This window comes from Lagopus muta, chromosome 2 (assembly GCF_023343835.1).
Source record: "Lagopus muta isolate bLagMut1 chromosome 2, bLagMut1 primary, whole genome shotgun sequence".
Classification (NCBI taxonomy): Eukaryota; Metazoa; Chordata; class Aves; order Galliformes; family Phasianidae; genus Lagopus; species Lagopus muta.
This window is the reverse complement of record NC_064434.1, coordinates 89742730-89769242: the sequence shown is the minus strand read 5'-3', so window position 1 is coordinate 89769242 and position 26513 is coordinate 89742730. Positions and strand designations below refer to the sequence as shown.

The 26513-nt window shown below is 35.1% G+C and overlaps 1 protein-coding gene across 1 annotated transcript in view; it reads left to right on the top strand.

Moving 5' to 3' along the window:
- The window catches only part of USH2A (usherin), a 391434-nt gene that overhangs the window by 223430 nt on the left and 141491 nt on the right, over positions 1 to 26513 (top strand). Inside the window, exon 38 of the mRNA XM_048935557.1 lies at positions 12723 to 12902. Coding sequence (XP_048791514.1) covers positions 12723 to 12902 — 180 coding nt within the window. The remainder of the gene's footprint in view (positions 1 to 12722; positions 12903 to 26513) is intronic.

Below are 26513 nucleotides of genomic sequence, written 5' to 3'. Positions count from 1 at the left end.
TTCCAACTCTTTAGAGACACCAGCTGATCTCATACTGAATATTCTATGGATGTCCCCAGGCTTAGCTCCTTCTTTGTCCTATTCCAAACCTTTCAGATTTCACATATGTATGTCTCTGACTATCTTAATATTTTATGTACACTGTTTGTCTATCAAAAGGTTCTGTCATTCATCGTATTTTCCATCCAGCTTTATAACTTTCTATCCAGCTGTTTTTACATATACACATATTTATTAGGAATTGAACAGCCTGCGAGTTTATTTTTATTTCCTTCTAGAAGGTTTTTTAATGAAATCAGATACTCTTATGTCATTTGCAAAAGATTAAAAGATGCTGTGGTTTAGCTTTGTTACATCAGTAAAAATCATTTTATAATACATAAAACCAATGGAGAGTGTTCTAATAGAAACCTTTGAATTATCCATTTCTTGACTTCAAATGTCTAAGTATCCAATAAAAATGTTTCTTAATGCATATCCTGATTTTTTTATTGCTTTTTAGTTCTGATGCTGCCTCTAGTACTTATTTTTGGATTTATTTGTTACTGATGTGGTGAGGTCTTGGTAAAAAGTTAGCGTTCTTGATCAACATTTATCAATAGCCAAATTGGAGCAGAAGGAAATACTATCGTGAACTGATTGAAAAGGTCACTGTGGAACTGAAAGTGTGAAATGTAGATCAGCAGGAGACAGTTTGGATTTCCTGCCAATAGTGGAGGATGCTGGTAATGGATTTTTCTGTAGTTTAACTATACTTTAACAATATATGGAACAGGAATTTCTATATCAATTAGCTCCCTTTAAATAGTCCTTCAAACACGGAAGCTTTGTTGAATCTGTTTTACAATTGTGATATTCCAGGCAGACATTTGTTCCCAGAAACTATGTGTAAAATCAAACATGATTTTACAAATCAGGGTCTCTGTCCCATCTCCACAGCACTCAGGTGATTCTCTTTCCTGCAGACAAATTGCCTCAGATCATTTTAATTCTGGCGCCTCCATGGACAAACCTTTAAAGAGGAATTTGTTTTAGAAATTTTTATTCCAAAGCATGAAATACTAATATTATCAGATCATAAACAACTTTTCTTTCTATAAGAAAAGGTTATTTCTTGTTACTCTCTGATAAACTTCCAATTCTCCGAGGACTTGGAAAGGAAAAATGAGAGATTCAAGATTAATTCCCTCAAGAAGATTCTCCTTTCTTATTTATCCTTAGTGTAGTTTAAATTAAGTACAGGATCATTTTAAATTGCATTTGGATGTCTGAAGTGAAGCTGTTGCACTTGAAGAATCAGGTGTTACCTCTTTTCAAGAGAAGAGAGTTGGAGGAAATTCCCATCTTCCTTCCTGTGTGAGATAACTGTGGTAACACTAAATTCATCCAAATCTGTAGTTTTCTGGGTGTTGTGATACCTGTGAATTCAGGTTTGACATCAAGAGAAGCTTTAGCTGTCTGTATGTACTTAGTGAGTTTTACAGCATAAAGTTGCAGAACTCTGCATTGATCAGAAATGTAGAAGTAAAATGATGCTATTTTCTGATTTTCCAGTTTTTGCAAGTTCTATTCTTGACATAGCATCCAAAGTATTTCTTTTTCAGCAAGTTCTTGCTGGTTCACATTGCATTTTCATAAAGAGAATTATTGATCAATTCTGATTATTTAGAGGCACTGTGCAGGATAGTATCCTTGCAGCCTACTTTTTCCTGTGATAAATAACAAAAACTAACAATAGAATAAAGCAATTCACTGTTTAAAAAAAAGTTCATAAAGTTGTCTTTAAGTTGGATTTTGTTAATCTAATCTTTTTAGCTTGATTTCTTTTTTTTTTTTTTTTTTTTTTTTTTTTTTTTTTTTTTTTTTTTAAATAACAAGTAAAAAGGAGGCACAGAATCTGTTAACTTGGCTTCTATTCAAACATTCCTCTTACAGACTTGATTGACCACAAGTTATTTCAGTGCTCTCTACAATTGGAATTTAAATCTGAAATGTTAAGAGTCCATGTAGAGCTTAAAAGCAATGTTTTCTGGCAAGGATATGACACCTGCTGATGTCAGTGGAATTGGGGAGAGGAACGCTGAAACTCCTTACATTTCTTAGTCTTAGTGAATTTCATTTAAATGTAAGAATTGTAGCTGTTTGCATAATTATCATATACATATAAATATCTAAGTATAGATTAACATTTACAGTTGCTACAGCTGAATATGCAATACCTGACAGTAGATAAAAGTTAGGATGCAGTTTTATTTTAGCAAGAAAGTATCTTTTACAAAAATGGTATATTCCTTATATGTAATCAAAGCACATGAATCATTTTCCAGACAAGCTATTTCTTCAAAGATCTGTTTTGGGGTTTTTTTGGCCTATTAGTGAGAAGTTAAGCCTTTCCTCTCCTGTAGCTAAAACATTCAAGATGTTCATACAAAAGAAATATCAATAGCTTTTTCCAAGGTAGATAAATATCAGGACTGTGCTCCTCTTGCATTCATTCACTTACTAAAGATGTCTAATAATGTCTGATATACCTATGCCAGGGATGTTTCATTATCTAAGAACAGGAAAAGTCACTCCAACTTTATTCCAGTAATTTAAGATTGTGTTAACCCTATATATTCTGCAGTCTGATTTCCTTAGCTGTGATCCTTAACTTTTTTTATCACATAATCATGTTAAATGTGACACTACTAAAAACAATAATAATCCTTTCTTCAGGTGGAGCCAGGGAGAGTAGAGATCCTTGAATTTAGAAAAGATACTGTAGAGATGCTAGATGTTGTTGCTTGAAGTAAAGATTGTGGATTAGTCCTAAAGGTGTTTGGAGGAGGATACAAAATCCATTTTCAAATAGTTATCTTTAATTTGATTGCTTACATAAAACGACTTAGGGATACTTTTGAAGCAAAGTATGTGCCATTTAAAGTTTTGTTTTTCTTGGCTAGAAAATTCGTAGTTTTGCGTACACTTCAGGATAATTATTGGGTAATTTTTAGTCAAGCTTCAGTAGCCTGTGTATAGTTTCAAAATACACAAACTAGTAGCATTATTTCCTTATGCATCTTTCCTTTTCTGTTTCTTGATACAAGCGTCTTGCAGTAAGAATAGAACAGTCTCTCTGATTTCTGAACTTGATTGCTTCCTTGGTGAAGAATGTAGTAAATAGTGCTTTTTAATTGGTCTTCCAATCTATTAATAGTTTTCATGTGATTTTTTTATCACCACATGTACACAGGTCTATTTCTATATTGTGTTAGTTGTTGGCTTTTGTATTACAAAGGGAGTACATAAAGATGAACCTTGTTTCTGTGAGGTACATATTGTCAGTTATTACAGGCTGAAATCCAACAGCAGGGTTAGTAGGATAGTCTTTGAGACTATCCCTGCTCCCTCACAATGGCCTAGGGAGTGTTAGCAATCTTCTGGAACTGACGCTGGTGAACAGTATCGAATAAAAGGGAATCTGTTGATTAGTTCTCCTATTAAAATGATTTATTAGTTAATGAATGTCTTTTAGAATTTTTAACTGCCATTAAGACTGAGAAAGCTACTTTAGTTGTGCTTAGGTATCTGTTGCAAAAAGTAATTTACATTTTTGGACAAAAAATTATTTGTGTCAAAGTGTGTGATCCAAATAAAATAAATATAATCTGACTAGACCTTTCACAGATGAAGAAATTTCAATTGAATATGAAAGCAAATATCTTTAGAGAGTAATGTAAAACTCATCTGTTTTCTCATCTAGAGAAAGCATGGTGAAAATTTGCTTGACAAGATTTGATGAAGTTTCTATTTGACATATATAAGGGGGAGCAAATTGGATGCTATTTATATGATTTTCTTATCTGAATTCAGAAAAATCAAGATACTGTGATGAGTCTTCCCTTTTTAGGGGTGATTATTTGCAGTTAGTATGGCTGTTTATTACTCTACATGCTATTGCCCTGAACAGACTAGGAAGTGCTACTCTACCAGTGAGTACAACAAAAGCTCACCTAAATGATTTCGAGGTTCTTTCAATCTACAAGTGCTCCATTTATGATGCCTCATGTAAGATGACTGGAAAAGCCAAAATAATGTCTTTATGTCAAATAAAAATCCTAGATCAACTTCAGAGCCTCAGACATTCCAAAGCATTACAAGTAAATGTAATGGCATTTGACAGTATTGGCATTTTTTATATGTCTTCTTTTTGGCTAACTCAGCATTCTCAAAAAAATAAATAGTTTTTCACTCTGTAATTGAAAGGGTTAAATGGTACCAATTCATTACCACTCACAAAAGGATTTATTTTGTTCTCATAAATCAGTTTTATTCCACATTTTTATTATTCCCTTGGGTCAGCTGCTCCAATTGAAATCAATACCAGTGCAAGTGACACAATCAATCTAGATATTTGATTATGGATTTGAGACTCCCAGTTCTGCTCTGTGTGTTTAGCTAGTCTCCTTCTCATAGTGTCCCTGGAGAATGGCAAATTCTTATCGGCATCCATGAATTATGGGCATAGATTCAGAAACCAGATACTGTGATAATCTCCATTTATGTACAGCTGCAGTAAGAAAAAAGCAAGCTCTCTAACCATAGAAAAACAAACTTGAAGATTTTAAAGCTACTTGTTTCTGAGCTTTCAGTATGTAAAATCTCTTTTAAAATTATGAAATCTCATCATTTGCTAGTAAAATCTCTCAAACAAAATGGATTGAATCTGTAATTATGTACTTTACCTTCAATTTAACTTCATAAGTACAGAAAGCATTTTTATTTGATGCCTTCCTGTCATTTATACACAATGTGATGTCGTGCTGCTTGCAGTGCTATTGTCTGCAGTGCTAAACTGTTCTGGGACATTAAAGGGACTCACTGTGCAGTCAGGAGCTCATAGGAACATTGTGCTTCAGAGGCCGTGAATGAGCATTACAGAATGTTGTGCACTAAATCTTTTCAAAGATGTTGCAAATCTTCCCTAATTCATGCAAGCACCTTGATAGTTTTGTTCTCTTACGCACATTACGACTTGAATGAGTTAGCAGAACAGCTGTTGGTGCTTGGTCTTTCTCTTTTGTGTTGCAGAGCACTGTGTGAATAGGTTTTTCCTGTCCTCTGATTAGAAGGCTGAGGAAAGGTTTGGAATAACTTTAGCACTCAGAGTATTAAGAGTTCTACTCTGGGCTAGATCAGATTCCAAGTTGTCTCCTCACCTACACCCAACTTGCAGATGAGCAGGAGGCCTTGTCTGACCTGCCACTGCTTCTTCTTCCTTCCTGTGATAAAACTGTTCTAGACAATGACATTTTCTTGCAAAATTTCTGGGAAAGTATAGGTGTTGGTGAAAGATCTTAAAACTGTTTGCAGCAAAATACGTTCTGGCCACCCAGCTTGAACTGTGTGGATTTCCTCACTGGAAAGGCAGTGGTTACTGCCACAGGCAGATTGCAAAGGAAAGAAGCAGAGCCTGTCCAAAATGCTCCAAGAGCTCATAGACAACTGTAATTCTGAGTAGGTGATGTAAGTACTAAGTTGGTATAAATGTAATTAGCAAGTTAGTAGATTTTTGGAGCATGTTTCTTGAATAAAACAGAACATCTTGAATTGAAAGGGACAAGGATTGTGGAGCCCAACCCCTGGCTCCACACAGCACTGCCCAAAATGCAAATCTGTCTGAGAGCAGTGTCCAAATGCTTCTTGCACTCCAGCAGCTCTGTGCTCACTGCCCTGGGCAACCTGTTCAATGGCCATGGTGCAGAACCTTTCCCTAACCCCATCCTGACCCTTCTTACGCTGTGGCACCAAAATCTACACCGAGTGCTCAACATGAGACCGCACCAGAACAGAGCAGCAATTCATTCACAGGTTTGAGGTTGGTTGGGAGTTTATTATTATTGAAGGTTGTAGTCTCCCAACTGAGTGGCCCTGGTGGACGCAGGACCCATCTTTGGTGTTGAAAGCAGAGGTGAAAAAGGCATTAAACATCTCTGCTTCATCTGTGTCTCTGTTTGTGAGGTGACCATCCTTGTCAGGTAATGCAACATTGTTATCTCTGTTTCTCCTTTTACTGTTAACACTATTTTTAAAAAGCCCTTTTTGATTCCCCTGGTGTACTGACCAGCTTCAACTCTGGGTGAGCTTTGGCCACATTAATTCTCTCTCTAAAAAAGTGAATTTATGTAGACCTTCCATATTGCCCAGCCTTGCTTCCTCATACACTTTCATTTTCTGCTTAAGTGCTAGAAGAAGACCCCTGCTCAGCCAAGACAGCCTTCTGCCCTCCTAGCTTGCTTCTGACATTTGTGGACTTTCCTGCTTAGAAAGGGCACAGCACTGATAGACCCCAACAACTTAAAAAGGGAAGTTTTTCCCAGGGAAAAACTAATTCACTGAGCAATCTGAAGCCTGCCTTCCATATCCAGAGTTTAATTATCAAGGACAAAGGAAAAAAAAAAAAAAAAAAAGTATTTGTGGATTGTTCAATATTTTGGATAAGTATGGAATAAATATGTTGAATTTATAGTTTCACTAGTTTATCACATTGTTTATAAGTCACCTATCTAGCCTCATCTGGCAACTTAATCTGGCCTCTGAGAATGAGAATTAATATTTCCTATGATATGAGAGGCTGTAAGTTTTGGATTGTTTGATGTACTGAGTCAGTGATCTGTCCCTGGTAACAATAGAACTGTCAACTCAGAAGCAGGGAAGTTCACTAGGGTTGATACAAAATCAGTTGTGCATTCAACTGAAAACAAAAATAAAAACAACAAAAGTAAACACTAAAAAAAAAAAAAAAAAAAAAAAAGAAGCATGTCATCAATATTTTTATGGAATCATAAAATCTTTTGGGTTGGAAGGGACCTTCAATGGTCATCTAGTCTAACTGCCCTGCAATGAACAGGCATGTTTTTATCAAAAACAAGGAGTATGGAGTCAAAGTGTAGAAAACACTCCATGTGATCGATATAACAATTAGGATGATAATTGAAAAGCAGTTAATTATTACAGTTCTTGGGAAAAGAAAGTCACTGAAAACACTAAGAAAATATTTTTAGCTGTTTGTGCTATAATGGAATGATGGAAAATCACATTTTATACTGTGAATACTACTGGACAAAAGAATGAGCCTAGAAAAGAGAAAGCATGCACATTCATAGAATTCTCACCAGGGGAAAAAAATAAAAGAAGTGTTGTCAGAGAGCCAGAAAAGGTAAAGGCAGAAGCCAGTGCTCAGTGAGGGAGAGATGAGTGGAATGATTGGGAAAGTAGATGAAAAGGCATCATGTTTTAGTTTTCTTTTCCTATTCTGACATTAACTTTTTCTGTGGCCTAAGACGCTTAAACTCGAAATACTAACACATACCTAAATCAGGCCAACACATACCTGCAAGTTTTTTTGATAGTTAACCAAGCAATCTTTGTGTAATTCTCTAGTTCAGCGCATGAACTTATCCTCGACCTGGATTTTTTTCTACTTCTATTCATTCTGTAGCCTTCTGTCATGCAAATAGTTCTGCTTCTGTCTGTTTTAATACTGTGAAGCAATATGTTCTCTAATGTAAGAATGGTTATCAGAACCTGTGTGAACATAATGTAGACAGTAGAGATTGGTGATATTTCAGAACATGATATGAAACCTTGAACTTGCCCCTTATCCCTAAAAACACTTTTACCATGTACTGTCATGAGATACACAGTGTACTTTTGTGACTGAAGCCTCATAGTATTTTGAAATAGAAAGAAAATAATAGATGTTTGTGATGGTTATACTAAAGTATTTTTAGCTTGCTTAACTTTCAGGTTGAGATCTCTCTGCATTTCACAAATTAATGGTCGTGTAATATTTCAGATGAAGCTGGGGGGTAAGATAAGCAGTTGGTGAATTTCTAAGGATTCTGCACCATATGTAGGAAGAGGCAGAAATTCTTGGGTTTTGCGAAGGTTCAGTTATTGAAGTCCCGAATGAAAAATGTGCAGAGAAGAATAGAGAAGCTGATTTTTGCCCCCATATCTTCTGTATAATGAGAGCTAGCTCTTGATGATTGAGGAAAGGAAAATGCATGAGCACTCAGTGAAACATTTAGCCAAACTCCTTGCTTTATGAAGTCAGCACTCTAGTTGTGTTAGTGTGCTTGTGATGCAGACTGGTTATGTTTAATCTTACTGATTTAAGACTTACAAATGCAGTGATCGTAATCAGAGTATTCAGTAGTTTGGAAAAGATTGCCTATGCATATGAAACATGAATTTTTGCAGTTTAATACATTAGGAAGCAGCAGCTCTAGTTTTTGGCCTTTTGCCTTAAAAACACTAATTGATCCGGATAGGAAGAATACCCTAAAAGTGGCAATTTCTAGAAAAAAACTAGTTTTAAAATGTGAGATGAATGCATTTGGTTTATATTATCTCATTTTTCATCACAGCCTTTGTCATGAGGATGGTTTCATGTCGTACCATTTTCTGCACTTCTTACAACCTTTGTCACATGAATAAGATATCAGAACGCTAATGACTAATATACAGTATTCTGTGTCTGCTGATACTATACTGTACTACTATGACCTTTGCAATATTATGTATTCTGATTGGCTGTCCATTTCACCTCTTCCCCACAAGTTAATAAGGCTGTAAAAAGGAGAGAACTTGAAATGGCCAGCCAGTCAAATTACAGAATATTGAAAAGGTCAGAGCAGTACGGCACACAGAAAAAAATTACGGAATATATGAGGCATTAAAATTCTTGTGACAATGATTATAACAAGAATGGAAAAGGATACCCATTTATGTTATTTCAATCTAGTGAACCCCAAAGGATGATGGACCCAGGACAGCAGTAATTTACGCACCAACGACCCTCAGGAGCTTTATTCACTCATTTACAGTAGCACTCAAAACCAGAAATGCACCTCTGCTTGGGAGCCTACTTTCAATTGCCCAACAAAACCAGAGTGAACCTTCAAATGCAGATAGTCACCATCGAGAGTGCTGTGTGAAGCTTAGCACTTTTAAGCAATGATTTTTTTATGGAATACATCATTTTGTATCTTTTTAACATAAGAATATTTTATTACTCAACTTTGTTTCAAGTATACATAGTTTTCAAGTAAGTATGTGGATATTTGTTAGTCTTAATTTCTTTAATTGGATAATATTTCCTGAAACACTGGGATACTTTCATCTGTCATTAACTAGGAACAAACTGGTAAAAACACACTTTTTTTTTCTCAAATACCAGACTTAGGCCAAAGAAATCCTTCAGAAATACTGGAAAATATCAAGTGCCAGTCCTATGAGCAAGAAGTCTGATAATAGATCAGTGATTCAAAAATTATGGAATGATGTTGAAGTATAAGACAGGTTAAGGAGTATGAGGAAGCCTTTTGTGTTTGTAAATGGTTCAGTGTTTTTTGAGAGGCTATATGGTGGCTCTGAAACTCCCTTTGATCTTAATTCATCTTTTGGAAAAGGTGTTTGGATGCCTAGTTTTTGAAGGACATGCTGAGCCAGGAGTTTATCTTCTGCCACCTTGGTTAGGTTGCCCTTGTTAACTGGACGACTTTCTTGCTGGGGTGCTCAAGGCAGGAGCTACGGGGCAGAAATTTGCAGGAACAAGAAGGTATTCTGGTAGAAACCATTTGTGTAAAGTAAAACAATGTCTTTTAGGATGATACCTGTGTTTGAGACTGTTGCTCTTTAGAGCTGAAGTAGAGTTGTTGGTAGGCTAAAGTAGGATCAGTGAGCAGGGTGGAGAGAAGTATATACATGGAAAATGGAAAAAGAGGCATCATCTACTTATACTCCCAAATAGATCCACAGTGGAGCAGTCTAGGCAGGAGTGGCACAGAGCGATATGACAGGGTTATCACTGTATCACTTTCTGTCAGGCTGAACCTATGTGTCTGCATTTTCCAGCCCACTGACGGTAAAGTTTAAGCAGTGAGAAGTGGCAGAGCTGCATATTGCAAGTCATCCCCAGCAAGACCTGCATTTAAAAAATGTTCTAATATTTCACTTGCCAGTAGCAGTAAGTTGCTTGGCTGGCAATGGGGATAAAATACCTTTTGTCCGTGTAAAATTTGATTTGGGAAACTTGGAAGCGCTCCTCAGGTTTTTATCAGAAGCAATGAAAAATTGTGAATTGCTGTGTTGTCTTGCTCATTGTAAATCTGCAAGTTCGTTTTTGAGCTGAATAAAATGGTTATGTAATTACATACTTCTCCTAATTATTGAGTAATTATATACTTCTTATAATTGCCAAGTAATCACTCTGCTATAACTAGAATTTAATGTTACAACTAATTGTATAATTACTGTATATTAATGTTGTTATCCAGGCAACTCAGAATAGTGCTTTTGATTCTTTTTTGTTACTCTGAACCGTATTTTTTAAAAAGATATGTTGTTTGCCATTGGAAGATTAATGGTGGAATGTGAATATCAGAAGTACATGCTTTTATTTGGGGCTGAGGTTGGTGAGAATTAATATATTAACATATTCAAACTTCACTGAAGATAGAAAAGGTTGATTTTTTCTTATGAAATGGTACATAAATTGCTGTTAGGGAGACTTTTTTTTTTTATGCTTGAGGTTTGAATCTGCGTTATGAGCCTTAATCTGTACAACTGGAAATTTAAACTTTTCTTTGCATTGTATGTGAAACATTTAAAAAAAATGCACCTGTTTTCACAGCCAGAAGAGTCTGTATTTCACATCATTGGAACCTTAAGCATGTATGTCAATTAGTCATTTGTTGGCTTTATCGTTAATAAAATAATAGGTGTGTGTAACAGTCACATTTTTGGGTGTATGTCACAAACAGTGAGTCACAGATTGGATGGTGATGCATGAGAAAAATGTGGTAAGTGATGGGAGAAAAGTGCTTTATTGGATTGTTCTTACTCCCACATCACATCCAGGGACAGTTTCATAAAGATGCCTTGTGCCTCTTTGATAGACAGCTTAAGAAATGACATCAAGTGAAGCAGATGCATTTTTTCTAGTGCTGGCTGAGTAGACAGTGCATGAATAATCTCAGACAAAATCACTTCTGCAAAATTTGTATCTCTGTATATGGCATATGTAGAAGTTGATTGTTCTTGCATGATAAGGAGCTTTGCCTCCCTTGCTATTTATAAAATAAACTCTCTAAGGCTAACACAAAATTTGTTGAACTCCAAATAAATCCATCAGATTTCATGAAATGATTCTAGATTCACACTACTGTAGTCTGTTTGAGCAGACTGGCAACTCATGTAGAAGATGAGCACTGAGGACATAAACTGCAAGATGGACTTATGAAATGGCTCAACTCATTTCCCTTCTCCAAAAAGTTAGAGTTAGCTTGCCATATGTTAGCAAAAGAATAAGCGAAACACTGTGCAGCTCTGTGAATGTTGCAGTAATAGACATGGCATGGACTTCTACCATAAGTGTATCATACAGATTGTTTATAAGGTCTGGACAAATGTACAGATCACTCATATTTGGTAGAATGTAATGTGAGAATGACAAAAAAATGTACTGCATATACACATTTAAGCAAATGTTATGGAAATATGGAATATTTGAAAAACTGCTTCGGGTTTAATTTCAGTGTTAGCTGTTCACTTGATACTTGTATAAATTAGGTTAATTCAAAAATGGCTTTAAAAAGAATTTGCCTGTTTTCGTTAAATTGTATCTTAGAATTTGTAGAGGGCTCAGACTTTAATATTTAATCTTTTGCCTGTACTAATGCCTTAATTTTAGCTATTTTTAATAGCTGTGTTCTGCTTAATCTCATTCTGTACCTGTGGTTTCAAAAACTTCTGAGATTCTGCTGTTGTTTGTAATGCAAAATTGCCATTGACTTTGACATAAGAGCTCAGCATGGAATGATGGATATTAGTAATTATATTAATTATTTATATAGCATTTTAGTTGTTCAAAATATTGGGCAATCTTTGAATGAGCCCAGTTTTCTCTCTGTCGTGTGAGTGAAATCTTCACTGAGTCAAAAAGTTATTACTTGACAAATAATTATTTTTTATTTTCCAGTCTTGCTTACAAGTTATTCTGAGGAGTTTTATTTTGTTATTTTTATAGGGTTGAATATTTGTACAGCTTAAGTCTGAGATCTTGAAACAGCTGTAGAGGACAGGCAGTGGTGTCCTCTGATGATTTAAACAGACAATCTAAAAACTTATGTCCTTGTTTTAGCTTTGGATTGCTGGAAAACATATACTTCTTATTGCAGAAAAGTAATAAAGTTATTCTTATGTATACAATGGAGTTAGCTTGTACTGGCTGCTGAACTCCTAAAATAAGTGCTTTTTCTAATGAATTCAAGAACTTGAACAAGTCTTTTATAGGCACGAGAGCTGGATTTAACATTTTAATGACCCTGACTGGTTCGCATCTACTGTTCTCACACAGCTGCTCAAGAACTCAAGTCATTTCTGAAAACTGGTTTTTGTTTGCAACATGTAGCACATATACATAGCAGTCAGCTTTGCAGCTGCATGGTTGTTCCATTTGTTTTTCAACTTGTACGAGTACTTAAAAATGTTATCCAGAAGAAGAAAGAATTGAGAATATTTACTTTTCAAGTAAGACATTTTTTATGTTCTTGATATCAGTGTCAAATTTTTATTGGAGTAGAAGTTTTGCTTCTTAAAGAACAGCAAATCACATCAGACACAAAACCTAACGTTTGTTCTTCTTCCTCCACATCCTTTCTCTTTCTTAACAGCTAATGCTAATTATTCTGTTGTAAATGGCACTCGAATATTATGCAGCAGCAACGAATCCAATGTCTGGGTACCCATTAAAGGACTGATTCCGTTTTCTAACTACACAGTGCAAGTGAAGGCTTCCAACAGCCAGAGCAGCTTGATGAGTGATGCTATAACCATAGTGATGCCTCCAGGAGGTAAGTATGATAAACTGCTGTTTCTGTGCATGAAACAATTACACAAATACTCTGTTAAACAAAATGTGTTCATTGTTACAAATGAGGACTGGAAGCTCAGAAGAATGTGTTTGCATTAGTAGGTCTTAGTAACAAAATTATTCTTTCCAGCTTCAAATTTATTGCATAACTCAACTGAAAAAGATAGAAAATGAAAACTGCACAATTAATATATTAGGTAACTAAGAAGCACATCATGTGCCTTTTTTTTTTTCTTTCTTTCTTTTTTTTTCATAAATAGTGTTAGATTCATGGGGGAATAATCTAATCTAAGAGTGTAAAGAGAGTCACCTGCATTTTGCAATCTGATGTAAGAAAGGAAAACAGTCGCGGTGTGCTGATTCACAATGAACTACACTCTGAACAACTTTGAGCTTATCTTATATGTATATATTATAATTAAGCAAATACTCTCTAAATTCTCTGCATGTTTGTTTTTTAAGTGAAAGCTTCAATTTGCAGCTGATGTATATTTGTTCCTTTCGTGTTTTCTTTTCCTGAGCATCTTAATGAACTAGCTTTTATTGAAGAAATACCAGTGGAAACTGTGAAGTTAAGATGATTTTGAATCATAAAATGAGAGCCTGATTGAGCTTGATCTTGAGAGCTGTGTAGTTGTGGCTGAGTGGAAGTAGTGCAAACAAATAGAGGCAACCAAACAATAGCAACAACAACAGCAGCCCCACAAAATAATGACATTTAAAAAACAACAACAACAACAAAAACTACTCTTGGAACAGTTTCCTTGCGAAAGACTGGTTTGTTTGGTGGCAAAAGGAAAGTTTTCTGAGAAGTGAATAAGTAAAATGTAGGGCTTATATGACATTCCTGAGCAAGTTGAAAAGGATTAAGTCCCAGTACATTTCGTATTTTTCAAACCTGTTTATTGAATTAGGCATAATGTATCATAAAAACAGATATGAATTCTACTGATCACTTAAAAATGTGCCTAATCCCAATATTGCTGTTTGATTCTGCATGAAGAAATAGCAGAATTTCGTAGCGAAAAATTCACCAAATGAAAAGGTAAAGGATTTTTAAAGATGGACAAGGATGTGCACAAGTTTATGACAGCCATTAAGATGTACTTCCTTTCATCATTAGATTGTTGTTGATTACAATTAGAAAACTTATAGCTTTGAAATTATCTTTTTTATGACCTTGCGGTAGTTTAAAAGCAATACCTCATTGATTAAATAGGTTTTAGTTCATGCTTCCTTTTTGTTAATGATCTGAAAACATATTATCCTGATTTACACACAAAATCATGCTGAAAAGCATGTGGCATTCACTAGGATATGTGTGTTTAAGTAGAATTAAATTAGCAGTGAGAGTTATTAAAGAAATCTTCCGTACTATTGTCCAGTGGACTGTGATCTGTGGTGAAATGAATAGTAAATGAAGCAATACATATGAGAGAAGGATTCTCACACACTCTGTATCCTCACTGTACATGTAAACACATGCAGGCACAAATACATATGTATATATATAGGACAATGTATGCCTATCTGTCAATGATATTTATTATAAACACTTTGCCATGCAATTGCACAGTATATTATGAGCATATTGGTGATTTTGCATTGGGTTGTATTCCATCACTGGCAAATGCTTTCTAAATCATTAAATGAAATGTGGATCTTACTAAAAACATTTCATTTTTTTACCTTAGTGGCCAAGTTTTCACTGTAGGAGAAGTTGTATTTCATCAAAGAATGAAAGAGTTCTCAATGTATGCAAAAAAACAACCTTCCAATGGGTGTAAAAAAAAAAAAAAATAAAACAAAATAGTATTCTCTTCTTAAGGGTAATAAAAACACCGTTTCTGAAATTACTTTGTAAGAAGTACAGGGAGCATTTTGGAAGAGTGTTTAAATGGGACAGGGATGGATAGGACAGGAGTATTCATACTGAAGATACTGCAAATCATTATTTTTTTTAATTAATATCCAGAGGTGGTTTTTTTTTTTCCAAAATACATTTATTTTGTTTCATTTTTTATTTAAAATGTAACACACTGAATCTATATAATGCACACCAAGTCTTTAGTGTTACTTGATTGAATATGTCTTAATTTCTCATCAGGTTGATTTGCTGTGCTTATAAGTCGATGTTTAAAAAAAATCCTGGAAAGAAGGAATATATTTCATCTAAGCTCTTGACTAAAATTGCAGTGCAGGTTCAAGAGTTCTTGGAAAGATTAAAAAAATAAAAACTGAATCCAAATGTTAATCCATAAATATGAAACTTTCTTTTGACCCTTACCCCATAGTGATCTGGAGTTACTAATGGGGTTAGGATTTCAACTCTTAATGGGTCTTGGTGCATTAGTGTTTTGTATGCATGGAATTCAGCATTCAGTTTAATAAGTGGTTGACATTGGTGATGTCCCTTAATTTGCTTAAATCTAATTGGCTCTTTTATCAGTCAAACCTGTATGGATTGGCAATTGATCAGAAAGGGTCAGCCATGACTGTGCATGTACTTAAATGCTGGATCCACCAGTTAAAGTCACTGTTGCATAATAAGAAGCTGAAATCGTGAGAACAAACGATCTTCAGAGTTGGGAGGTAAAAGAAAGCAGAGAAGTTTTTCAGGATGTTCAAGTTCAGAACAAAGGCATTATGGAGTATATAAATTTTAAATACACTGCTTTTTGCCTCAAGACTTAAAGAATTTTTTTTTCCAGATGAACTGAAATCTTGTCTGAAACTGTCTTTGTTACATCAAAGAACTGCATAGAAAGCTAAAAGAGATGGGAGAAGCATAAAAGGGCATAGTTTAAAATGATTAGTGACAAATTTCATACCACATAGGTAGAAGTAAATTTTTTTGAGTTTTACATTTTTTCTGGAAAGAATAAATTTGTTCTATTTATCTTGTCCTAAACTGCTTTGGTAGAAGTTGTAAAAGATAATGTACTAGCCAAAGCTCCATATTAATTTGAGGATGCTAGGCTATAAAAGGTCTGGAGAGCAAATCACTTTAGAATAATGTAATTAGGTAAATGAAATGATACGGAGGATGTAAAACTGCAAAAATCTTGGAGAAAATGTTTTTGTACAGAGTGCTTGGTTATACATTTTTCTCTTTAATCAATGTTGTTTTTTGATGCATTGGCAAACAGAGGACCCAGAGAGTTTGGAATTACCTTATAAGTGATAGTAAGCTAACAGAAATGAAAGACACGATTATTATTGGTAAGACCTTGTTAACTCCACTTGTTCCCAGCCACTGCTTAAACAGTGAATTGTCTTTTTAATCTCTGCCATAATTTATGGAGTATGTTGCTGTTTCATATTCTTCGTCCGACTCTTGGTCAGACTCATAAGCATCTGCCCTTTGCTGGTCAAATGCTTGTAGCCAGGATGCTGCATGCCTTTGCCTTACAAGCTCCAGCTTCTCAGAAGCAAATCACTTCTATCACTTTTTATCACTTGATGTTTGTTCACCATCTACAGAACATGGCATCCTGCAGGCAAAGGATTACAGCTACTGTTAGTTTAGGTAGCAATGCCTCCGAGACTGGATATTGAACCACATCATAGCATCATTGATCTAATCATGCAAGCAAATAGGAACCACATCGTACACCTTATATTCACATCTGGAAACATTTGCTCATGCAAGTTAATCATTGGAGGCAACACGCCTCCTTGATGAATTAGTAAATAAAGCAAACAGAAGTCCAGAAAGAAAAAATCAAACTTGTGTACACTGAAATTTTCCTGAGGTAAATTTGTTTTTCCATTCACTTAGGATCACATATATACAGTGATACCAGAAAACCTGTTTGGAAGGAATTTCCTAGGTTTTAGATTCTCATTTCTCTCCTTTACACTATTATTCCCCCACTACTTCTCCCTGTAGGCATGGAATAATATCCAACAGGATTCTTTTTATTCTTAATTTTCTGTTTCTTTTTAATTTTTCATTCCTTTCATTCCATTCTGCCACTTCTTATAGAGTAGCAAAAGGAGAATTGAAAAAAAGGAGGGGGGGGGGGGGAGGCGAACAGATAGCACAAGGGAAAAAAATGTGAAATCACATTGATAGGAAGGATATTTTTAAAAGTTCAAAATTCTCAAACTCGTGATGTTTCTGTACCTTCAGACAAATATAATTGGTGATTTTTATAAGAAACAAGCAATGTTTTTTTAAAAAAATGAGTTGTAAAAAACTTTGTGGAGGGTGTTTATGGAAATTTCTGAATGAAATATATAGCCATGTCTTTTCTAGAGGTAGTTTAAGGAGAGAGCTGGATGGACCAGGGAGGGGGTAGAGCTGCCCTACATCTTTCATCAGTGACCTAGCTAATTAAAGCATGTCAGTGGCAAGCTGTGTAAATTGTCCGTTCTAGTTCTTCTCATCCAGAAAGATGATTTCATGGGGATATAAGGGTAGGATTGCAGAAGCGCTTGTGTGTAAAACTGGGAGTTGCTCTAATGAAACAGTAATTCTTCTCTAATCTCTGCAGTATTGATCTGATTGTCATTTTCATTAGTTCTACTTTCTTCTTTTATTTCCCTCTCCTTTTCTGTTCAGCACATCCTTCAGCATTATTCTTGTGCTCATTCTTATTTCTAAATGGTTGTTTTTGGTGCTCTAGGGGGCAAGAGAAGTTGGAGGAGCTCTCGTTCCTCAGCTCTCATTCCTGAGAGATAATGTCTTCAGTTTCTGACAATGGGAAGCACAGAGGTGCCCATTTTTCTGCTGTAATTTTCTAAATTACAGCCAACTGGGGCTCAGCCTAACTTCATGCATCATAAGGAACCACCTCAAGGCTGCTTTAAAGTCTACCCTTACCAAATTCCTATCTCTAAAGCTGCAGACTGGCAGAAGGCAAAGGCATTCAAATGCCTATTCCTTGCTTGTATTGGTTCCTTGCATCAGCCTTTTTTTTTTTTTTTTTTTTTTGGCTAGGAAGATCCACTGTAGTTTCATGTTCCATACAGCAGGGCTGTTTTTTCAGGTCTTTGCTTTCTGTTTTCTGGAGTTGCATGAAACAGAGCAAGATGATCAGAATTGCAATTTTAGTTGCCCAGGACATGGATGGTTCTGCTTGGTTGGGAAATGACAGATGAGAAAGGGAGAGCTGTGCAACAGCTTGAAATAGCCCATAGATCATCTATAAGCAGACAATTAACCTCAGTGTGGAGGTCTCAGTCCAGGTCTTTCCAAAACTTTAGCATGAGTTCCAGGCAGTATTTAAGATTTCATGGAAGAAAACTACAGCTTGGTTGTTCTGTAAGCTAGAGAAATACATAGAAAAGGGGAAAGCAGCTTGAGATTTAGCAGCAGATCTCTATTTAAAATGATTCTACCATCACATAAACCTATTTCAGACCAGTTTTAATTACATATTGAAAAGAAAATATTTAGATGAAGCATGCGGTTTTTACATAAGTCTTAAACCTGTTCATGCGTTTTTTTCATTCTGTGTAAATCTCATCTAGATCATTCCCTACTCTAACTAAAGTCAGCATTCTTTATGCAATAAACTAGCCTGTTTCTGCTATGTAAAGAATTCTATAATAAAATGATATTTGAATTCCTAGTGAAACATACAGAACACTTTTGAAAAATGATGCCATTAATTTTGTCTTTTAAACCATTTTCCAGACATATGAAGTCTTAGGAACTGGATCAATTTTTGTGTTACTTTGCTAGTTCGATAAATACTGGTTTTCTAAAGAGTTCACATTAATATATTTATTTCTGACAACTCATTCCCCTATAGATTCCAGAATAAAACAACGTTTTCATAAGCTGTCAGCAAAGGCAAGTGTCTATAGGTTTGTTGTTGTTGTTATTTCAAGCAATATTTTCTGCACTTGCAGCACCTATATTATGAGAGTTATCTGCTGATCATAAAACATTTGATTAAAGTGACAACATTTTTGAAGCTACTTTGCACAATTGAGAGACATCTCGAAATTCCTCTGTTTTCGATGAATTCTGCAAAGCTCCGGGAAAGTTCTGCAAGCTTGTTTTACATATTCCTTTACTTTGTTGAGGGGAAAAAAAAATACGGATGTATCAAGATATTCCTGATGGTTAATCATAGATATGATCAAATAGCCATACTTTTCCTTCCTTTAGGTAGAAATATATATAGGGATGTTCTTTTTAAAACATCATGTCCATAGAAATGCTTTGCTTAAAAAATAACTAATATTTAGGTGGGGTTTTTTTGTTCAGTTTAGAAATAGACCTGAAATTGAATTTAAAAAATTAAACTTCTGATCTGAATTCTTAAATTGCACTTCAAAATTATTTTTTCCGTTATAACGTTATGTATTTGCTCTGGTAATGTTTTTCTTTTCACTTCTTTTTCCTCATACATTGCTTCTCATTTCTGAGTACAGTAGGGGAAATAAGCTACTCTTCTTCCTTATGGAGAAAAGGGAGGGAAAAGGAAAAATGGATGAGAACAGGTCACTAGAGTCACCATTCTTCCCCTGGTGTCCCTATAAGCACTTGTATGCTACTTACCATCTTACAACAAAGGCCACCATTGAGATTCCATAGTCCTTAGTCATTTCTGACTTTGCACATTTTTTCCTTACTGTGCTTTTTTTTTATTTTATTTTTCTATCTGCATCCATGTGCAGATACACAGAAGTAAATGTGTGTATGAGTGTTCATGGATTTTAGCCTGTTTCCCTTTGGATTTGTATTCAGGTGTGACTTAGGATTCTGACAAGGAAATACTACCCTTTTAGAAAGATTAATTCCAGTTTAGTAAAATAAGAGAGAAAAGAAGTTAATGTGTTTCATATTACAATGGGATATGTCCAGGATTCAAATATATTAATTCTTACTATTTTTATACTGAGATACTTTTATAATTTTTACAGATGTTTGCTGGTTTAGCATTCCAGAAGGCTTATTGCTGTTACTCCCATTTTACAGATAAGTTTGCAAATAGAAAGATAGGCCTGGGAAGGTAAAGAGACTTTGTATTCATTCTAGCACTGACAAGTATAATTCATCAAAAGGTCTGGAATTCTCTCTTCTTCCCAAACTTAGACTAGGATTGCCTCTTCACAAAAGGTGCTACCAAACTTGAATGTGGCCACTGTGTACACACAAAAAAAAACAATTCACAGGTTGACTGCTTTATGATTTTCTAAACAGCTCTTATAAAGCATGTAGAAAGAAAAGAAACTGAGATTGAAAAGACATCATGATATAGAGAAAGAACACATCTTGTCCCTCTTTTTTTTCTTTCACCAAAGTGGTGAATCTTCTTACATAGTAAGAACTGTACTTGAGATAGTTATTCCTAAAAAACTGATAGTGCTGTCCAAAAAACTGAACAAAATGTTCCTGATGATTGTAATCTGAATTAAGTAGCTGTAAATTTTCTGTGATAGAGTCATTTCAGTCTGTGCTCAAAAAATGGAAAAAGGAGAGGAAATGTTCCCTACCTCTTAACTTTCTGTCAAAAGTCTGTTTAGTAGAGAATAAGCATTGCCAGTGTATTTTCTTTATCTCAATATATGGTGCAATTTGTAGTAAATGCTGTGATATGGCAAAATACAGACAGTCTGGTTTGCAATTGAATAGGGTTTGATGACTGTTAATCAATTAGACTACCCAATTTTGAACAACAAAACAGTAGCCAAGGTCTTTTCAGTAAAAGCTATTTGGAAACAGAGCATTCATTGTTTTATATTGACAGCCTTCCACCAATTTCAGCACTAGCTGAAGAATTGAAGCTAAGAGTTAATTAATGTAAATGGTTTATTTATTACAAATATCTAGAAAGAGCATTAACTGGTGAGCAGCTATTTAATAATTTGGTATGAACATTTCTGTGTGGATGGGTCAGGTATAAAAGGCTGCTAATCCTTTTACCTTATTCATTAGACAAGTAAACTGTGCATTTTGCACAGATTGTGTGAATAAGTTTGTCTGAATTACTTTCCATTCACTTTAAATATGAAATATTTTTCTTCATTGGATAACACATTTCTGTCAATTGAAATGCTCTTTTTAGTGGGGAACCAATCCATAATGACACTTAGTGATTTTTGCCATCATTTTTGGAACAGAGATGTCACCTTTTGTGTTCTCTTGCACCTATCTCTGTTAGACCACTGTCCAGAGAAAAAACAAAGAGATCTGGATTGCTCATCCTAAGTGACTAACATTCTCATCTCCTATCTTCCAGGGCAGCATATTAATCTCTTGGTTTATAAGGAGGGAAGACAGAATATAGTCAATCTCTCCTGTTGAAAGTCTGCTGCTATGCCAAAAAATAAAAATAATAATGCCTTATTTTTGAGGGAGATGGTGGGACAGGCACAATTGTAACCCAGGGATGCAGGTACTTCTCTGGCCTAGGTGAGGCATGTGCAGCAAAGGAGGAAGGGGAGAATGTCTTGGCTTCTAGGCATTCATGGACCTGGGCATACAGTGTTCATTGGTGGTGATACTCAGCATGAGCTTCAGAATGTGATTCTATTGCTAGTTTCTAATACAGTATAATTCATTGATACTGAGGCTGCTGTGCTAGACTGTAACGTGAAGTGACAGCCATAGCATTACAGTTGGCAATTTTGAGAAATGATAACAATTCTTGTTTACCCTGTAAATGTGATAGTTTGAATTTGCCAGACTTGGCCTCGTGTGTTACATAAGAAAATAATATACAGCATTTTTGTGCTTCCCTAATTATAGTAGTTTTATTTTCAGAACTAAATTCCTGATTCTGTTCTTTGGCATTGTGCAGAGTAGTGCCCTTAGAGTTCTGTATGTTGATTAGTGGCAGGATTTGGTTGTATTAGGAAAAACATTCTATACTGTTAATGATGACAGATACAATTAAATTATTTCTCTGCTATTTTCTTTTATGTTAACACATTTTGCTCATTAATATTGATGGGCTTTAGAAGGTTGAGCACATACTGGGAAGGAAGCAAGCCCCTGAATGTTGTATTTTGCTCTTTGTGGAGCTGACAATATAATTTTATGTCTAAATGTAGGGAAAGCTGCTGACAATTTTTATACATTAAATTATAACTGAGAACTAATTCAAGGATCAAAGATGCTCTTTGGGAGAGATCACTTTAGTGGTAGAAAAAATGATTACTTTTTTCCCAGTCTCATATATTTGTACTGTACGTCTTGGAAATACCATTCCCTACAGTTTCTGAATCTTGATGTTTAATTTAACACAAAGGTCTTTGAGCAGCACAATGGGAGGGGGGCTTCTGCTAGTAAAACCTCATAGAAAGAAATTGAAACGTACGTGTTTTTTCTCATTTATCAAAGAAGTGCAAAAATCTAAACTGACATTTTATATCAAATGAATTATGAACTGTGTACTTTGTACCTAAGGGAACAACAACTAAATTAGACTTCTGTTAAAGAGAGAGAGAGAGGAAAAAATAGGCTTTTAATAAAATATACAGTCATATTTGGTATTTTGTCTGAACCTGACAAATTCTGTGCTTTGCGAGAGGAAACTAGAATGTAGGCCACTTCAAAGGCTATATGCTTTGAATGCCTTGCAGTGAATTGAGAATCAGGGTAAGATAGCATTCAAGTCAGAATTTCTACTTAATAAGTATTGTTGGTTTGATATGTTTGTTTTCAGCCTTGTCTGAATCAAGTCAACTGGCAAAGATAACATGCTTTCTAATAGCTTGAAGACCAAAGCAAACAGTAAATGACTTTTTTTTATTATTCTTCCATTTGTGAGAATGTTTGTTACCGAAAAAGATTTACAGGGAGCCAAATTTTAGAAGACACTTGATTGAAGTGTGAGAGGTAAATTTTCAAAGAGTAAAGTCTGATGTATTTTAAGGGCATGACTTGAGACATTGTCTTTGAGCAACTTTTCCTTTCTCCAAAGAAAGGACTTCCCTTAAAGTTATAGTTTATGAGATTTTGTACACTTGCAATTTCTGTATTTCCTTCATGAATTTCAGTGGGAATATATTTATTTCAGTTCATTGACATAGAAGACACTTTGATATTGTTGTGATAAGCACCTACACCTTAGGGAAAACTGGAAATGAGAAGCTAAAATTCCATGGTTTCTTTGACAGCATATTCCCTAGTGCGCTCCCATGGTGCTTTTTGGTATATGAACAAAGTATCCAAGAACTCTCGTTGCTTTTCTCATATGTCATATACATATATTTCATAAAGATGTGTTTCAGAAGATTAAGAAAGTTATAATGTATGAAAGCTTTCAGAAACTCTGTGAACTCCTTGCAGAAAGCAAAAGTGTATGAACAGTGATGGTGAGAATATAATAAAACTTGAAACACAGCAAGACCAGCTATACTTGTAGCTTTACTACCTTTTTATATCATACAACCAAGAGGCTTGAAACAAAACCAAAGCTGTAATGTGATATATTAATGATGGAACAACTTCAACTGAGATATCCAAATATATTCATACCCAAGGAAGCAGTATTTTTGTCTTTAGATAACCTAAGCAAAGTTGACACTCCCAATTGTGATTAAAAAAAAACATCCAACCCTTTAAATTCTTTAAGCCACTATGAAGAATGGTTTATTACTGGTATAGACAATGGCATTATAGATATTTCTAGAGAAAAGTAAATGGATAGTTTTTCCTCATTTGTAACTAGATTTTATTTTTATTATTCAACAGTACTTTTTAAACAAAGACCTTTGTTCTATTTACGAATCATAGTACTTTACAGTATTTGGTTCAAAATAACATTCAGATAAACATGTAAATGCCACTGGAGATATGGCATTGTAAATGCCTATTTTTCTGTATCGGAAAGGGGAGGAGAAGAGGCGACAGCTAGAGTGGGTGCAGCATTTTGAGATACCCACAGCAGAAACCTGGTTCCCTCCAGGCATTCTGTAGATTCAGTCTGCTCCACTCTCCAACTTCTTTTCCTATTCTTAAATGAAGAAAGGATTTGAGGGAATAATGTCAATTGCAGCTTCAGATGTTTCATGTCCAAAATGTAGTCCAGTGACCTGGATCTCACTGATACACAGGATGTTCAGGATATAATGAAACTGTGCTACCCACTGTGCATAGTGACTCACTGAAACCAGCTAATCAGTCATCTTGTCAGATCCATTTTCTATTTATGGACACTCTCAAGCTGGGATTCCATCATAAATGGCAGTATCATCATATGCATTGCACAGAAATTTATGGATTAAAAATAAATCTTATTGAGGATCCAATTTATTTGCAAACCTGTATTGTTCTCCTATCTACACATAGGAATATATACATTCATGCTTTGTTGAAGTACACATCAATAGCAGGGTAGATAATTCTGTGAGTGGTAGCCAAGGGCCCATTCATACTGCAGCAGTATGCACACTGCCAGCATTTGAACCAGAGTTCTTATTTGATTTAAATATTTGTATCTTTTCCGTTATCTCACTTTCTTTTTCAGTTAGGTAGCCCTATTTTCTTAGTTTCTCTCAACATATTCAGTGGAGATAAGGCAATAATCATTTGCAAAAGGCACATCCACTTGTCTTTGTGAAGTGCTGCTTTCTGGTTTTGAATATCCTGTGTCACTCTTTTGGTTTCAATCATAGAATAAAATATACAGTATATCAGAAATTCATTTTCAGCAGGCCTCAACTGAACACTTCAGAGATGTCCATGCCCTTTTCCTTTGTTCCTTCTTCATCTTCTCTGATGTTAGAGAGCCTTATTGAATTATTAAGCTGAAAAAGTGTTAATTATGAAATCATCTTGTTTATTGTCTTTCCATGTCTCATTTCTGGTTAGGATGTTCATTTAATCCAATATGGATTTTCTGATTTAAAATCTTTCTGCAGCAGCTTGATCCTGTTACTCTATGTTCTTTTTACCTAGGGCACTGATTCTGTCTTTGTAAAGTTTTTTGTGACATTGGAGATTACCATCTGTATCTATTACCTCGCTCTCTTCTACTCTTTAAGCCACATAGGTTTAGACTTTCTCCCCTGGAACTTTTCCAAGCAATAATGACCTCATTTGCTTTTTTTGGTCTTTGTTTCTCCGAGGACTTGTGTATTTCTAAAGCTACCAAACTTTCTTAGGAAGGTTGATCCAGACCTCCATTTTCTGCATCCCAAGATTGGGATCTCCTTGCAATCAGCCATTGATTAACTAAGAGCTTAGCTCTTTCTTCTGTTGTCTCAGAGCCCATCTGGTGCTCCTTGCCATCACAGAAAATGACTATTCTGCCTTCTTATCATCTCTACCATAAAGATTTTGAAGCCTTTCAGGACTTCTTCAAGTGGACTATTCATTTCCTACGTGTTTCTTTTGTGTAAGAAGCTAACTCACCGACTCACGTATTTTTCACCTCACCACAGCAGGAGTAGCCATGCTCAAAATCATATTGTAGCTACCGTATTTCTAGTTTTCATCGTCTTCTAGAAAGATTGGCCCTTACAGTTTGGCTGCTGAAACCTCAGAAATATATTTGTTCCAGGAATGTGAATTTTTATGTCACAGTGTATGCTCCTCCTCTGGCTCCTGTGTCAAATTGGAGGGATAAACATACAGTGCTATCTATTGGGAATAATTATATTCCTCTGTCATTTTTCAGTTCTGTATAAAAAATTAAGTCATAATCAGACATGTGCATCAAAGGTCAGGTTCCTTGATTAGTGCCTTCTATCTGATTCATATGCTAGGTTTTTATCCCTGATTCCTGAAATGCATTTCAAATGGCTGTTGATGGAAAGGTTGAAATCTTCCTGAATAATTATCTATGGTTATTGCTCTGGTGGGGACATCATCTTAGCTACAGAAATTGTAGCTACCTAAGAACTGATTCATTTCAAATATGATAGAAAGTACAAAAAGCTTGCCTACAGATCTTTGAAGTTTTACCATCAACATTAAGAAGGAAACTTAACAGGCTCCTTGACAACACTCTGTGAAGCTATTACCAGTGCCAGTGTTTCCATCAACATGAAAGATACTGCAACTGCCTTTAGCCAGAGCTCTCTGCCCTCTGATGTCTGTTGTAAGGGAAGCTGCAAAATTCTGAGGACAATATCAAAAGTTCTCACCTGCTTCCTCTCAAAAAAGAAGAACAAATGAAATAAAGAAATCCTGAAATTCATTTCTGAAGCTGCTTCATTGGAAGCTGAAGATATTATGTGAAGATGAACATAATCTTGTTCCTTCTCCTCATTTCACGTGTATTCCTTCACATAAGTGAAGATCAATGCTCACTCAAAGAGATATTTCACAAAAGTTTTTTTGTTTAATTGTGATTTCTGTCTGATTTTGTAAAACCAATTCTTACATTTTTCCTCGCAGTCTTAACAATCTTTTTTTTTTTTTTTTTTCTTGTGGTATGACAATTACTGGCTGGTCATTCTTTTAACTACTCTGATGAATAAATAGTTTCACTATTCAGTTATAAATTCTATCCAATGTCTTTATTACAGATATTATAATCATTAATCACTCAGTTAATTGCTTCTTGGCATTCTTTTGTATCTTTGAAAGTTTAGCAGATTTCTTACTGAGTCGCCTGGGTAAACTTTCTAGAGAAGAAAGACAGATTACCTCTAAAATAAATGTAAAGAAGACAAGTCT